Source organism: Mustela erminea, chromosome 2 (assembly GCF_009829155.1).
Source record: "Mustela erminea isolate mMusErm1 chromosome 2, mMusErm1.Pri, whole genome shotgun sequence".
NCBI lineage: Eukaryota > Metazoa > Chordata > Mammalia > Carnivora > Mustelidae > Mustela > Mustela erminea.
Window position 1 is genome coordinate 158,367,755 of NC_045615.1, and position 17,742 is coordinate 158,385,496.

At 35.3% G+C, this 17,742-nt stretch overlaps 1 protein-coding gene across 1 annotated transcript in view; it reads left to right on the plus strand.

The window, feature by feature from the left end:
• The window catches only part of THAP6 (THAP domain containing 6), an 18,158-nt gene extending 441 nt beyond the window's left edge, over positions 1-17,717 (plus strand). The window contains exons 2-5 of the mRNA XM_032334592.1: positions 618-720; positions 1,904-2,111; positions 8,360-8,485; positions 14,955-17,717. Coding sequence (XP_032190483.1) covers positions 641-720; positions 1,904-2,111; positions 8,360-8,485; positions 14,955-15,209 — 669 coding nt within the window. The 5' untranslated portion in view covers positions 618-640 and the 3' untranslated portion in view covers positions 15,210-17,717. The remainder of the gene's footprint in view (positions 1-617; positions 721-1,903; positions 2,112-8,359; positions 8,486-14,954) is intronic.
• The last annotated feature ends 25 nt before the right edge of the window (positions 17,718-17,742 follow it).

A 17,742-nucleotide genomic window follows, 5' to 3' on the forward strand; every position in this document is an offset into this window, starting at 1 on the left:
GGGCTGGCCCTGCTCGCCGGTCCTCGACCTGTTGCTGCTTTTACTCGTCCTTCATTCCTTCAAACTAGCGTTGACGTTTACTGTTTACCAGTTACCAGTTAAGCATGGGGCCAAAAAGTGAGAAAACACACACGTCCCACCACGCCTTCCTGGAACTCACGGGCTGGTGAGGGAGAGAGACAGGAATCAGAGAATCCCTGTAGCAAGGTTGCGACTTTGAGAAGTGCCGGGAAGAAGTGTTTGTTCGAGGGGAGCTAGTGCTAGATGGGCTCTGATTTCATCTGAGCGTCAAGGCAGGCTTCCCTGGGGAAGCAGCACGAAGCCAAAAGATGAGGAGTGAGTGAGTGTGCAAAGGCCCTGTGACCTGGTGCCTGCAAGAAGCCGCGAAAGGGAAATGTGCAAGACCGCAGGAAAGACTCAGACCCCTCGGAGTGCATAGTGTGATACGCTTTGCCTTATAAAGAGCCAAGCCCCTGGAAAATTTTTAAAGCTGCCAGAAAATATTTGGCTTTGGCTTTCTAGCGAGATTTCACGGTACCCAACACATGCTGGGAAAAGTAAATATGTTGCCCTTGGCTTTGAAGTTACTAACTCTTACCGTTTTAATTTTCTTTCAGTTCTGTTATGAGTTGCTAAAATCATGGTGAAATGTTGCTCGGCCATTGGATGTGCTTCGCGCTGTTTGCCCAATTCCAAGTTAAAAGGACTGACATTTCACGTGTAAGATTTTGCTGTAGTTAAGCAAAGTACTTCTGACGGTTATAAAAAGCCAGTGACAGTTCCACTTAAATCTTCAGCTTTGATCTTTAGTTCCCAAATCTGTAAATCGCTTTTTTAGCTAGATTTGAAGTGACAGGGATCTATTTACATTTTTATAATTTAGTTGAAAAGTTTAAGATACCTGCCAGGGTATCAGAGGCTAGTAAACAAAAATAATCAAGCTCATTTTTGCTAATGTTGTTACTTTGCATTTTAACATACCTTCAAAGAAAATCAATTTTGTTTACATAGGGTGTACAGTCTGTAGGAAGAAAGGAGCTTTGCCCAAATATGTCCTGTCCTTTCTGTTTAGAAGTAGATCTAAAATATAAATTACAAGCTCAGACCAAGGGTTCTTCAGCAGTACTACAGATAAATCAAAATGATCCAGATTTTCTATTTTAAGCCATTCTTCTGACAGCAAAGGAAAGGAATAATAAGGTTTAACAATTACTCATTTGCTAAAGGTTTATTTTGCTGCTTTTGTGCGAGGCACTGTGCTACGTGCTAGAGAAATATCTGTTAACTACTTTGCAAGGTATGAAGAAACAAAAAATGAGTATGTGTACCCTACGTTTTCTAAAAAAGATTTGAATTGGCTTGGAAAACTGAAAAGATATGGCTATTGATTTCCAGATCTCTCAAAATAGTTCTTATCTCTGGAATTCCAAACGGCAACAGTTCTTTGCCTCATTCACTAAGCGTTGATAGACCTGTTGTGTATTAAATGCTATACTGAACAACTTTCTGATGCTAACAGAAGAATGAAAATACAAGGTACTCTATTCATCTGGGATAAATTCTGGATATCACTTCACATAGGAAAAGGCACAAGTGATATTATCATGTATAGATAAAGAAAAACCTCCAGTCGTGGGTCTTCCTATAAGACTGAAATATTCATTGAAACTTTTTTTCTTTATAGTATGAAGAAAATTGAAATAGAGGCCATATGTCTGCAGCATGATTAATAGAAAACTCTATTACTGAAAGTTCTGAAAGCATGAGTCATAAGGGCTTCCTGAATATTCCATTTCTCAAGAATAATAACAAACTCTTCAATGAGCCAATTTAGTCACAGCCTTAATTCAAGTATCTATCAATAGTGTTCAATTTTAAAATACTTTCTGTATTTTTTTTCTAGCTTCCCCACAGATGAAAACGTCAAAAGAAAATGGGTATTAGCAATGAAAAGGCTTGATGTAAATGCTGCAGGCATTTGGGAGCCTAAAAAAGGAGATGTGTTGTGTTCAAGGCACTTCAAGAAGACCGATTTTGACAGAAGTGCTCCAAATATTAAACTGAAACCTGGAGTCATACCTTCTATCTTTGATTCCCCGTCTCACTTACAGGTTTGTTTATGAGACACTGCTTACCATCATTACTCATTTTTTATGGTACTATTGAAGAACCTTTACCACTGAGGCTAAGATTTTTAATTGTTTGCTTGTTCCTCTGATGTCCATTTTTGAGTTTTTACTGCTTCAGCTTTTATAACATATAGTAGGAATATTTTACCAGTAGCCACTCAGAAATATTTGTATGTTCCTAAGATCTGGTGAAGGAGACTGACTTAGGAGTTAACATAATTCAGGATTTGTTTCTAAACAGTGGAGGAAAATAAGAGGGTTGAACTGAAGTTCCAAGTTTCCAGTCCTCCTCACACTGGAGCAAAAGTCAAAAGCAGAGCCACTAACAGGACCAAAGTAGACTTTTAGAGCCACATACATTCAAGCTTAAAGCCTAGGTAGACCTAAAAAGAAGAAGAGCAAAAGAGATGAGAACAGGAGAATGAAAGGAGAGAAAAGGTAAGAAAAAGAAAATAAAAGGATTGTATAAGTAAAATCTAGTTGAATTTTGTGTTTTTTCTCAGTAGTATCAGTGTTATAGATTGACTGCCTGGCCTTCAGTATCTCTCTTAATATGTGGTAAAGTGGTTCTAAAAACCATAGAGTAACTGATTCCAGCGTAGAAAATTCAGGGAGAGCCTCTGGGTCCCGGAACAACAGCAATGAACTTCCAAAGAAATTACTTCCTTCCAACAGCTGGAAACAGGAAGTACAGATGGTCTTTGTCTTACAATTTTTCCACTTTATGATGGTGCAAAAGCAGTATCCATTCAGTAGAAACCATACTTTGAATGTTTAATTTTCATCTTTTTCCGGGCTAATGATACACAGTATACACTACCATACTCCTCTGATGCTGGGCAGGGGGATTGAGCTGCAGCCACATGGCCACAAGGGTAAACAACCAATACACTAACAACTGTTCTGTACCCATACAACTAGTCTGTTTTTCAGTTTCAGTAACCGTATTCAGTAAATCACATGAGATACCAACACTTCATTATAAAATAGGCTTGGAACACCTAGGGGCTCAGTTGGTTAAGTGTCCAACTCTTCTGCTTGGGTCATGATCTCAGGGTTGTGAGATCGAGCCGTGTTAGACTCCATGCTGGGCGTGGAACCTGCTTAAGAGTCTCCTCCTCCCTCTCCCCTTTCCCTCTTTGCTCTCACTCTTGCTCTCTCTCTCTAAAAAAACATAAAAAATAAAAGAGGCTTTGTGTTAGATCACTGCTCAACTGTAGGGTACTGTGTTGTGAGCATATATATATGGTAAGCGAGGCTAACTATTATATTCAGTAGGTTAGGTGTATCAAATGCCTTTTCAATTTACAATATTTTAAATTTCCATAACCCCATCATAAGGTAAGGAAGATCTGTAATGTACAAGTGTTCCTGCTTCTATATGGTGTTGACCACTATACCCCTGTCTTACTGGGTCATCTTCCAGTGCCTGCATGATCAAGTAGAGACTGCCTCACTCTCTCCCATGTTGACACCTGTACAATATCTTGCGTACAATTTGTTGGCAAGGTTTTTCTTGCTTTTCTAGCTTTAATGTTGAGAATCTTAAGAAATGCATAATCAAATAAACCATAATACTAACTTCCAAAAACTATATCCTTATAACGAAGTTTTTCATTATGGGAAATTAAATGATGCAAGCAAAAAGACAATAGAAATTAACAATCATCAGGGCACCCTGTGGGCTTAGTTGGTAGAACATGTGACTCTTAATCTCAGGGTCCTGAGTTCAAGCCCATATTGGGCATGGAGCCTACTGTTTTAAAAAAAGTATAAAAAAATTAACAATGGTCATATAATCCAGAGGTAATACTTTTAACACTTCAATGTGTTTTCTTTCCAGTCATTTGTTTGTGTATGTTTGTATATAAATTCATCTATAGATATTCTTACAAAAATAAAATTACACTATAGATTTGAACCTGGAACAACAGAGTTGGAATGCATGGGTCCCCTTATACACAGATTTTTTTTTCAATAAATACAGTACTATAAATGTATTTTTTTCTTCCTTAGGATTTTAATAACATTTTCTCTAGTTTACTTTATGGTAAGAATACAGCATAGAAGACATATGCAAAATATGTGTTAATCAGCTATTTGTGTTGTCAGTAAGGCTTCCAGTCTACAAACAGTAGGTAGTTAAGTTTTGGGAGAGTCAAAAGTTATACACGGATTTTCGACTGTGCAGGGGAGTTGGTGCCGTTAACCCTGCATTGTTCGAGAATCAACTGTATATCCTTTTCTTAATTTGCTTCCATCTGTCTCTCTCTCTCTCTCTCTTTTTCATCCCAGCATTTATATAGTGTTTACTATGTGCCAAGCACTATTCTAAGAACCTTATATGTAAACTCATTTAGTCTTCTTAACAACCATGTGAAATAAATACTGTTATTATTCTCATTGTACTGCTTGAAGACACATAGGTCCAGAGAGCTGAAATACCTTCCCCAGGGTCACACGGCTATTAAATGGCAGAGGCTGGATTAGAACCCAGTCATTTGGGCTCCAGAGTCCACTGTAAACTACTGCTATCCATGATACTAAATATTTTTCCATAACAATGGCTTTCAAACTTTAGTCTACATAAGAATTATCCAAGGAGCTTGTTTAAAATGGGGAACCGGGGCATCTGCATGGCTCAGTCTACTGAGCAACCTACTCCTGGATTTAGCTCAGGTCATGAGATCGAGCCCTGTGTAGGGCTCCATGCTCAGCAAAGAGTCTACCTGAAGATTCTCTCCCTCTGCCACTCCCCCTGCTCGCACTCTCTCCCTCTAAAATAAATAAATCTTTAAAAAATAAAATGGAGAATCCTGTTCCCCCAGAGAATCTGATTCACTAAGTTTTGGGCTAGCGTCCAGAAAGCCGCGCATTTTAACAAGCATCCCACTCAATTGTGTTGCACATCTACACATGATAATTTTTTTTTAAAGATTTTATTTATTTATTTGACAGAGAGAGATCACAAGTAGGCAGAGAGGCAGGCAGAGAGAGAGGAAGGGAAGCAGGCTCCCTGCCGAGCAGAGAACCCGATGCGGGACTCGATCCCAGGACCCTGAGATCATGACCTGAGCTGAAGGCAGTGGCTTAACACACTGAGCCACCCAGGTGCCCCTACACATGATAATTTTTAACAGAAACATACAGACGTGAGTTTTTTGTTTTGTTTTTTAAGATTTTATTATTACTTGACTGAGATCACAAGTAGGCTGAGAGGCAGGCAGAGAGAAAGGGGGAGGCAGGCTCCCCAGGTGGGACTCGATTCCAGGGCCCTGGGAGCTGAAGGCAGGCTTTAACCCACTGAGTCACCCAGGTGCCCCTAGACATCAGTTTTTTAAACTAAACTTTATACTAAAATATACATATGGAAAGTGCACACATCATAAGTGTACCTAGCAATAAGTTGTCATAAAGTGAATTAAATCCCTTTAAACCAAGATATAAAATATTAACCATCACCCCAGAAGCCTCCTTCGTGCTCTTTTCCAGTCACTATACCTCCAAAGGTAAATACTATCCTGACTTTTATCACTGTCTGTTATATAAATAGAGTCAATATGTCCTCTGACTTCTTTAGCTCAACATTTTGTATGTGTGATTCATCCATGTTTAGTATGTGAGAGTAGGCCATTTATATTTTTGCCATATAGTATTCTATTATCTAAATAAACTATAATTCTGCCTTTCTACTGTTGATAAACATTAGGTCTGTTATGAATGATGCAGCTATGAGTGTTTTTGTCCATGCCCTTGGGTACATGTAGGTTCACATTTCTGCAAAGTGTACATGCACTTTTCTTAGAAGTGCAACTGCTGGGTCCTAGGGATGTGTATGTTCAGCTCGAGCAGATACTGCCATCGTTTTCTAAAGTGGTTTTGCCTATTTGTAGTCTCACCATCTGCAAATAAATGTTCTCTGCTTCTATATCCCTGTCAGTACCTGGTGGTATCAGTTTTACAAAACATATTTAGTGACCATGTGGCAATTGATTTATGTATGAACAATAGTTTATGGAACCAATTACTGTTGTATATAGGCTATCATCACTTACTATTCTAAACAGTGCTGTGATAAACATTATTCTAGCCAAATCTTTGTACATATCCTTATTGTCTCAAACTAAACTCCCAGAAATAAAATTTTGCATCAAAGATTACACACATTTTTAAACACTTTGCTTTTGATACAGATCCCCACAGGCCCGCCAGAGAGCTTGTACCAATCTATTCCCTAATTACCTTTGCATGAAAGTATCCATCCACCCTAGTCCTCAGAGTAAGTTGTGTTTTTAACCTTTGTTAAAATTGATTGGCAAAAATGACATTTTGTTATAATTTATTTTGAGATATTGGTCTCTGCATTTATTAGACATTTGTATTTTTTATTTTGTGAGTTACTAATTGAGGACCTTTTCTATTTTCATCTTTCTAAATTACGTGTAAAAACACTACATATTGAAGATAGAGATTATTTAACTAACCTCTGAGTTGCAGTTACTTTTTGTTGTTTTTAGTTTTTAGTACAATTATCAGGTTGGTTTGGGTTTTTTGTTTTGTTTGAAATTCAGATGTCTCTTTTAAATAGTCAATTCTATATTTTCTATTGAATTATCAGCCTCTAGCCTTCCCCACCTTAAGATAATATAAATATTCCCTATTTTTTTCTACTGCCTAAGGATTTTCATTTTTACATAAATTTTCAGTGCTAGAATTTCAACATGATTTATTTTATATAAAGGATATAACTTTTTCTCAATTAGTCATTTTCACATGATTTAGAGCTTTTTTTTAGTATTTTTTTAAGATTTTATTTATTTATTTGAGAGAGAAAGAGGGAGAACACAAAGAGAGGGAGAAGAAGACTCCCTGCCAAGCACAGAGCCCAACGCAGGGCTTGATCCCCGGATACCGAGATCATGACGTGAGCCAAAGGCAGACACAAGCAACTGAGCCACCCAGGCACCCCGATAGCCTTTTTTCGCTTTTTCTTTTTTTTTTTTTTTTTTTTTTGAAGATTTTATTTGAGAAGAGAGAATGGGTGCACATGCACATGCATGAGAGGTGGAGAGGGGCAGAGAGAGAGAGAAGGAGACTCCCTGCTGAGCACAGAGCCAGAGGCTCTCAATCTCACAACTCAGAGGTTGTGATCTCACAACCCTGAGATCATGACCTGAGCTAAAACCAAAAGTTGGATGCTTAACCAACTGAGTCACCCAGGTGCCCCAGGTTTTCTCCACTTATTTAGACTGCCTTTTTTTTCCTAAAACCTTTTACCCACCTGATCTATTTCTAGATTTTTCTGTCTTGTCTTTGAGAGAGTACACACTGTATTAACTGTTATTAATGAGTAATATATCTTTAAGAAGTGATAAGACATATTCTTTCTCAACAGCACTCTTATTTTTTTAGGAAGATTTGTGTTTCTAGATGAACTTCAGGGTTATTTTCTGGAAGTTCCTTTGAACTAATCCCAGAGATTAAACTCATACTGTTGTTGCTGTGTTATATGTAGACCAGTATTGCCTGTAAAAAGATTTTATATATATTTTTTAAAAGGCAATATTGGTCTGTGCACTACAGAATACCATATAATACATCCTAGTTCATATGCTAGAATACCAGCTCTAGTATCCTAGTGGCCTATAAGAAGAATAGAATACATTGGGTCACCAGGATTGCACTGTCAATATGTTTTCTTAAAATTCATGCTCTCTGCTAAGGAGAAGCTAAACTTTTTTCAGCAATAGCTATGAAAAGAATGTTTGAGACCTCTTAAAGGAGACATTGCCTGACATAGTGGACAAGACTTCAGTAACATCCTTAAAGCAAACATGAGAGCCATTTCATATTAAAAATGCTGTCTTTTTTATAAGCTGAGTGCATACTATCAGAAAACAATTTAAAATAAAATTTGAGAGTGAATTTAAGCACTTAAGACCAAATCTGCCTCTCCGTGACCTGCCTCTCTCTTGACCTGGGGCTGGGGTTGGGGAGAGGGGTTATCTAGGTTATTTGGAGGATTGTATGAATGGAAAATTATTTTTTAATAAACAATAGTTTGTATTTTTTTAAAAAACTAATCTCAAAGGAATTTAAAATTTACTGAGTTTTCCAAGCAATTTCCATGAAAAGAAATACTGTATTCCACTACACAAAGTTAAGAAGGAATAAAAATTTGTAAAAGGGCAGAAGTATCTACAATGATTTTTATTAACTCTACTTAACAGGAGAAAAGAGAAAAACTTCATTGTAGAAAAAACTTCACCCTCAAAACCCTTCCAGTCACAGACCACAATCACCAGCTTGTTGGTGCTTCCTCATGTACTGAAGAATTCCAAAACCAGTTCATTTTTGTAAGTAAAATTACTTACTGACCTAATGCTGATACTTTTAATGTGTCTTCTCCATTAGGATTAGATTAGAAATGTAGGTGTTGAGATATAGATATAAATACAGATATGATGTCCAAAAATAATATTGCTTCTCAGAGCCATTATAATTTTTGCATATGCAGTAATATAGTAGTTAATCCTTTGGTTACACTTTAGTTGAAAGAATGCCTTCACAGAGATTTATTTACCAAGAAAAATGCAATAATTAATTTCTCCCTTTAGGTACTGTACCTTCTAAATGGAAATATATAATGACCTCTTTAGGTTTTCTTAGAACAGTCATACACATACAGAGTTTTCAGGCTTGCATTAGTATTCATCTCATTGAGTATTCGTGTTAGAGCCAGACCTAGAGCCCAGATCTGTAACTTTATAATAATTCTTTAAATCAGGCAGTGTTTGTCTTCCAACTTTGTTATTTTTTCAAAGTTGTTTTGAATATTCTAGTTCTTTTGCATTTTCATGTGAATTTTAGAATCGTTTTGTAATGAGTTCTACAAAAATTTCTCCTGGAATTTTAACTGGGATTCCATTTGGAAAGAATTGACATCTTAATGAAACTATTTTAAGTCCTTGAATCTGTGAACTCATTGTATCTCTACAGTTATTTAGGTCTTTAACTTCTCTCTGCAATATTTTATAATTTTCAGCGTACCTGTCTTTCACTTTATCAGATTTATCCCTAATGTTTATGCAGTTGGATGCTATTATAAATGGTGTTTTGTTTTGTTTTGTTTTTACGATAGTGTATGGTAGTTGATTTTTGTATGTGGATCTTCTATTTGGCAAACTTGCTAAACTCATATATTAATTATAAAAGCCTTTTTATAGAGGCTGTTAGATTTTCTACATAATCATATTGTCTGTCATTAAAGTTTTAATTCCTCCTTTCCAAAACAGCGGTCTTTTCTTTTTCTTGCTTTATTGCACTGCTTTGAACTTCCAGGGCTATGCCGAATAGAAGTATTGAGAGCTGTTCTCCAGACTTTGCCCCTGATTTTAGAAGGCAGGCATTCAGTCTTTCGCCACTAAATATGATGTTAATTATAGGTTTTTTATAAATGCCTTTTATCAGGCTGAGGAAGTGCCTTTCTGTTCCTAGTTTGGTGATAATTTTTATCAGAAGTGAATATTAGTTTTGTCAGATGGTTTTCCTATATCGATTTAGATTATGTGGCTTTCTTTTGTAGTTTTTTAATATGATTAGTTATATCAATTCATGTTTGAATATTAAACCAGCCTCAGAATAAACCTTTCCTCATGGTGTGTTACCACTTTTATATATTGTTGGATTAGATTTGTTAAAAATTTGTTCAGAATCTTTCCTTGTATGTATAATCGGGATATTGGCCTGTAGTTTTCTTTCTATGTAATGTCTTTGTCTGGTTTTAGAATCAGAATAATGCTGACCTCAGTGAATAAGTTAGAAAATATTGCCTGCTTTTTTGATTTTTCTAGATGAGTTGGTATAGATTTGTTATTATTTCTTCCATAAGTATTTGACAGACTACCCTAGTAAAACTATCTAGGCCTGAAGTGGGAAAAATTTTTTGGTAGCTTGTGTCTTCCAAGGGCTTTGTCCATTTATCTCAGTTTTCAGGTTTATTATTTTAAAATTGTTCATAGTATTTCCTTATTATCCTTTTAACATATGTAGAATCTGTAGTGATATTATCTGTCCCATTTCTGATATTCACAATTTGTCTCTATTCTCTTTTATTGCTGATCAGTCTGCCTAGAGATTTATCAGTTTTATTGTCCTGAGGCACCTGGCTGGCTCAGTTAAGCATCTGCCTTTGGTTCAGGTCATGATCCCAGGGTCCTGGGATCAAAGCCCACAGCCATCAGGCTCCCTGCTCAACGGGAAGCCTGCTTCTCCCTCTCCGACTCCCACTGCTTGTATTCCCTCTCTCAATGTCTTTCTCTCTGTCAAATAAATAAATTAAAATCTTTAAAAATAAAATCTTTTTTATTGATCTTGTCAAAGAACTAGGTTTCATTAATATTCTTGCTTTTTTGATTTTGTTTTTTACTTCACTGATTTCCATTCATCTTTATTATTTTCTTTTTTCTACTTCCATAAAATTTGTTCATCTTTTTCTAGTTTCTTAAAATGAAAGCTAAGGTCATTGACTTGAGGCATTTAGTGATATTAATTTCTTCCTAAGTATTGCTTTAGAAAGCCTCCAGAAATTAAATGTGTTCATTTTCATTTAGTTCAGAATACTTCTAAATTCCATTTTGATTTGTTCTTTGACCCATGAATTATATAGAGGTGTGTGCCATATGGTTTCCAAAACTTGGGGAATTTTCCACATATCTTTCTATTAATTTCTAATTTAATTTTATTCTAGTTAGAGAATATATGTTGTATGTCTTAAAATACTTTTAAATTTATTGAGACTTATATTCTAGAATATGGTCTGTCTTGATAAATGTTCTGTGTGCATTTGCAAAGATTGTACATTCTGTTGATGTTGGCCAAAATGTTTTAGAAATGTCCATTAAGTCAAACTGTTTATAGTGTTATTCAAGAGTTTTCATCCCTACTAAACTTCCTTTTGTTCTCTTTTTGAGAGAGGAATGTAATCTTCTGGTAATGTTCTAATTCTCCTTGAAGTTGTCAGTTTTTACTTGTTATGTTTTATAGCACTGTTATTGGGTACTAAATATTTAGGATTATTATGTCTTGATAATTTAACTCCTTTATTATTAGGAAATAACCTTCTTTATCCCTGATAATGTTCTTTTGCTCTGAAATCTATTTTCTCCGATAGCAGTATACCCACTTTAGTTTTCTTTATCATCAGTGTTATATATTAGTATACAGATTGTTCCCAACTTATGATGGTTCGACTCATGATTTTTCAACTTTACGATGATGCAAAATCAATAGACATTCAATAGAAACCATATTTCAAGTTTTTTTTTTTCAATTTAACTAGCTTGTATTTAAAATGTCAGACAAGAAATACTCAGGAACAATGAAAAGATAACTACTTGCCTCATATAGAGCATACATTGATTCATAATTGTATCTTTAATAAACTATAAACATTTTGATGTTAGGAATCATTTCATATTCAATGGTGCTAAATAAATAATTTAATTAAGTTCTTTTTAACTTAACTCGAATATTATTACCAGAAAAGGATTGTAAATAACTATTCTTTAGAAAATATATGTGAAAGATTATCTTATTTATTTCAAAATATAAATCTAAATTATGCAACAATTGAAACAAATTACACCATGATCCATCGTTGTGGTTAATGAAATGACATTCTCTAGTGAATATGGGTCTCTCATATTGACAGTACACTTAATATTTCACGTTTTTAATTTTCATCTTTTCCTGGGCCAGTGATATGCGGTATATACTCTTATGATGTTGGGCAATGGCAGCAAGTCACAGCTTCCAATCAGCTGCATGATTACAGGGGTGAACAATCAATACACTTAGAACCATTCTGTGCCCATACAACCATTGCTTTTCACTTCCAATAACAGTATTCAGTAAGTTACATGAGATATTCTATACTTTATTATAAAATAGGCCTTGTGAAACCCACCATAAGTGGAGGTAGATCTGTATCTTTTTCTGCTCTTTTACTTTGAACATATTTGGTGTGTTTGGACTGCATACTTTTTTAGGTAAGTTATATTTTGGGGTCTTTTTTTTTTTAACTCTAATCTGATAATTTCAGCCTTTTACTTGGGTTATTTAGACCATTTACACTTAACATGTTTATTGATATTATTTTGTTCAATTAAATCTGTTGTCTTATTTGTCTCTTACTTGTTCCATTTGCTCTTTGTTCCTATTTTCTTTTTTTTTTTTTCAGCCTTTTTTTTGGTTAATTGAATTTTTTTGGTTCCATTTTATATTCTCTTTTTTTTTTTTTTTGACTCATCAGCTGTAACTTTTTGTTTTGTTTTAGTGGTTGCTTTTGAGTCTATAGCATTCATCTTTAAATTATCAAAGGCTATATCCAACTGATATTTCACTTAACACATATTATAAGAATCTTAAAATAGTCTACTTTCATTTCCCTTCTCCCACTTTTTGTGTTACTGCTATCATACATTTCACTTTTACATAGACTATAATCCCCACACTGCATTGTTCTAATTTTTGTTTTAACAATAAATTATCTTTTAAAGAGATATAAAATATTAAGAAAAAAATCTTATACCTTACCCATGCAGTGGCCATTGCCAGGGCTTTTCATTCCTATATTTCCCTGTGGTTCCATTCTGTCTGAAGGACTTTAACATTTGGTGATTAATTCTTTCAGCTTTTATATTTCTGGAAAAAAAAATATTATTTAGTCTGTTTTTGAAAGATCTTTTCATTAGGTATAAAATCCTAGGTTGATAGTTTTGGAGATTCTTTTGTTTGTTTGTTAGTTCTTCAGAGATGTTGCTCCACTGTATCCTCACAAGCATTGTTTTTAATGCAAAATCTGTCATCTTTATCCTCTATATATCTAATGTTTTTTTTCTTTGCTTTTAAGGTTTTTTTCTTTCCCAGTGGTTTGAATAATTTGATTATGATGTACCTTAGTTTAGTTTTCTTCATATTTCTCATGCTTGGGATGAGAAATGTGCTTGAGCTTCTTTATCTGTGGGTTTATAGTTTTCATCAAACTTAGAGTAATTTTGGCCAAGATTTCTTCAGATATTTCCTTCTACCTCAACCTTCCTTTCCAGTCCTTCAGGGATTCTGACTGCATGTATATTAGGCTATATGAGTCACACTACCACTTACTAATGCTGTCCTAAATTTTTTTTTTCTGGTTCTGTTTTTCAGTATTCTCTTTTCTCTCTGCAGTCTATTCTGGATAGTTCATATTGCTGTCTCCTCACCTTCACTAAGCTGCCCTTAATTCCCTCCAATGTATTTTTCACCTCACACATTGTTGATTTTATCTCTAGATGTTCTATTTCATTCCTTTTCATATCTTTTGTGTCTCAAAAATAACTTTTTGAATATACAGAATACAATTTTAATAACTTTCTTAATTCCCTTATCTGCTAATTCCAACATCGTGGCAATTCTGGGTTAGTTTCCATTGACTGGTTTATTTCTTATTATGGCTCATGTTTTCCTATTTCTATGCATACCTGATAAATGTTTTGTGCTGCACATTGTGGATTTTACTTTGCTGGATGCCGGACATTTTTGTGCCCTGTGTTCTTGAGCTTTGTTCTGGGATACCACAAAGTTATTTGTAAACAGTTTGATCTTCTCAGGTTTTGTTTGTTAGGCAGGACTAGAAGAGTGTTCCATCTAGGGCTATTTGTTCTCCACCACTGCAGCAAGACCCTTCTGTATACTCTACTCAGTGCCCCATGCATCCCGAAATTTTCTAATCTGGTAGGAGTGGGAATAGCGGCAATGCCCTCTGAACACAGGGTCCTTTCTGGTCATTTTTTCCTCATCCTTGAGCAGTTTTCTACCTGTATGCACTGAACACTAGAAGGGGGTCCTGTAAGGATCTTCAGAGTTCCCATTCCTCACTAGTACTTTGTCCTGTGGTCTTTCTGGATGCTTTGCAAAGTCTTCTCAGTCTCCCAAGCTCCACGGCATTAATGCTCTCCCAAGGCAGTAAACTTGGGTGGTCAGCCAGAGGGCTCACCTCTTAGTTTCCCATCCCTCCAGGATTGCTGCCTTCCTTGTCTGATGTCAGTTATCTTTGTAACATTTTTTATGCCTTTTAGCCATATGTGGGGTTTTTTAGATAGGAGTCAATCCAGTCTGTTATTTCATCTTGGCTAGAAGCAAAAGTCCTCTTTACTAATTTTAATATTAAGTAAAAACTTTTCAAAATTATTTTATAGTGCCTTTTTAAGATATGTTAGTGTTACTTTCCCTATTTTCAAATGAAAAAAAAAAAGTATACCCAGCAAACATAAGCATAGCCATAATAAATACTGAGAGAGCCTAAATTCTCTCTCTTAAAACCCCAAACCAGAGTTCTCTCTAAACATATAACCCTCAGCCTGAGGACCTGCTCCATTGCTCCTTTTCTCTCATTTCCTTTAACATGAATATCAATATAAAATAAAATAGTTAAAAGTGTAAGAGTTGAAGATTTGTTGGTAGGTAAAACATAAACATAGCAGCACCACAGCTAGGGAACAAAATCTGGATAGTCATTACAAGTGTCATGTTCATAGCAGATACTTACCCCCAATGAGCAGTGCTTCCCCTGCATAGATTCTGTATCCCCATGTAAAGGAGGGCGGCTCTGGGCACCCAAAATACCGCTTCTATCCGCATCTTCTTCCTTTGTTCTTTAAACCACTAAGTATCACCAACTTAACGATATCTAAGCATTGTAAATGAAAAACAGCTGAGACCTAGCTAAGCTTATACGTAACTACTTGTCTCTCTGGTTTAATAACTTGGTGTTTATGTTTTTAGGAGCATAGCTACAGTGTAATGGACAGTCCAAAGAAACTTAAGCATAAATTAGATCATGTGATCAGCGAGCTAGAGGATACCAAGAAAAGTCTGCGGAATGTTTTAGACCGAGAAAAACGTTTCCAAAAATCATTGAGGAAGACAATCAGGGAATTAAAAGATGAATGTCTCATCAGCCAAGAAACAGCAAATAGACTGGAAGCTTTCTGTTGGGAGTGTTGTCAGGAGAGCATAGAAAGAGACTATATTTCATGAAATAATTCCATGTTCTGTTCTACCTAAAATTAATATTGGTACAGCTTTTTAGAAAATAGTTCTCATTTACCATCATTAAATATTATCCATTATTTAGAGTGATTCTTTGGCTCTCCCATAGCATAATGCATTTAGTTGTTATCCAAAAGGTTTTTTTGAAGACGTACAGAAATGTGTGCTAGTTATCATGTTTTTGTATGATTTGTGACAATTATGTTTTTATAGACCTAAACTAGTGCCAGGTCACTACCATAAGATGTTAAGAGATCCAGAAGTTTCCACAGGACTTAGGAAATTATATCAAGTTAGCCACATTCAGCCATGGTATTAGGAACTGGACTCTGCTTCAACAGCATCAGATTTTTGGCTTCAAAGGAATACCTTGACTTATAGATGCTTTATGGTAAGTACGTTGAATTACACTTTAAATGTATTTTACTATAAAGCAGAATTCATTTATAACACAAGGCTATCTTGGATCTGATCCAAGTTGCTTTTGTTATTAGTATACCAAAAGATTTTTTTTTTTTTAACATAACATCCCATAGTCCTGACCCTGAGAGTAGCAATGGTACAGATCTGTTGGCTTTTAAAGTTGTTCAGAGCCAGGTTGAGAAGACCTCTGATAAGGTCTCAGTTTTTCAGTATGGTACGTCATTCCTCCCCTCTAAGGAGAACTTGATACAAATGTGCATAGGTTTAAAAAGCCAAAAAAAGAATCCTAAATCTGATTTTTAAAGTTTGGTTGTGGACAGTTGTTCTGAACATTTTGTTTCATTATAAAGAAGTGTCTTCAAACTCTAGATGCTAGCTCTACCTGGATATTTTTAATGCTCCTTTGTATTTTACAGAAAGTAACATTGCTGACATTTCTAAAATACAAAATATAGATGAAATCATTAAAAAATAATGATGTGGCTCTTCCAATTGCAATAGGATTTGGAGAAAGGGTTAGAATATTTTCCTGTAATTAGGAGAATCTACTGTCCAAAGACTTTTATTTAAAGAAAGAAAGTAAAGCAACAGCTTTAGAGTAGTTTCTTACTGACTATACAAAAGAAGAACCCTTAGCTATTTTTTGATCCAAGTATCAGAAATTTAGCTTTTCTCCTAATTTCTTATTAAGAACAACTGAAATTAAGAGTCATAAATACTGTGGATTAGATTAAAAATTACCAGCCCAAAGCCAAATTCTACTTTGAAACACATGTACATATTCAAACCTCATTCAGATGTCTATGCTGTAGTAGTTAGAATTTGAGTATCATTTGTTTCATTGTGTTAACTAAAAATGAATTGCATTTTGTGCTGAAATGTTCATGGAAATTTTATTTGTGTTATATTAATATCAGTAAGGATATGGTCACTTGAATTTTCTCTGTAGCCAAGAATTTTCTGTGTGTTAATGCATGTTATATTTTTATGTAGGATTCCATCTAAATGGGAACCTTCCCACATTTCAGAGGTCAGCATTATGCTAAGAAGAAAACCAAGGTCATATCTTTTTACTACCTAGAAAAAAAAATCTCCTTAGCTCCCCATTATTTATTTTAGTTACTTAATTTTGAATTCATAATGAACATTTGAAGGAGATGTTTGGATATGATCTTAGGTTTTATAGAGATACTGTGATAGAAATGTATGAAAATTAAAGTCAGTGGACAGTGGAGAAAAGTAGGATCAATCCAAACACAGTATGTCCAAATTTGGCTCTCTACTGGCTGCTTAGAATGACTCCAGCCTGGGAGACCTCTCCAAGAGTCAAAGCCCAATTTGTGCCTCAATCACAGTCACCACAATCACTTTTACCACTTGTGTTCACAGTGAACTTAGCCCTTTTCTTCTTTGTCACTGAGCTTAGTATTTTACTGAGAGATAGGTAACTGAGAACAAAATATCAGTATCATTAAGGACCCAGAGCTATCCATTTGCTCTTTATTCTAATGGAGAGATGATTACCAATAGAAATATGACATAAGAAGTAGGGTTCTCCTCACCTGCCACCCCAAACAAATAGACACAGTAAATACCTCAGTCCTCTGTTCCAGATATTCCAGCCCAGACCAGGGAGAAACTGTCCTGTGCAGAGCCAACCAGTCACCCCCATTTAGAGGGGCCTCAAGCAGCCGAGGCCAACCTAAGGTTTCATTTTGCTTTAAAGTTTGGAATAGCCTCTGGATCCTGGAACAAACCAATACACCAGTTCAACCTCAACACCAAATCAGGTACAAAGGACTTGACATGGCATTTTTCTCCATATCAAGTTCAAATCGCTGGAAATAGACTTTGGTTGCTAAAGATAATCAAAATTATACCACAGTCTTTGAGAAAAGATGAAATGTATTAAAATATATATTTAGTTTTTAAAAAGGGTAAAATATTACAGAAATAATTGAGGAGTGAAGAATCCATTATTCATTTGAAAAATAAAATATTTTCTCTGGTAACGTATTGTATGTGGTTTTTATACAGTTACTCAATAAAATGAGCAGAGAAAAATAAAGAGTATATGTACTGTGGTTTCGCTTTCATT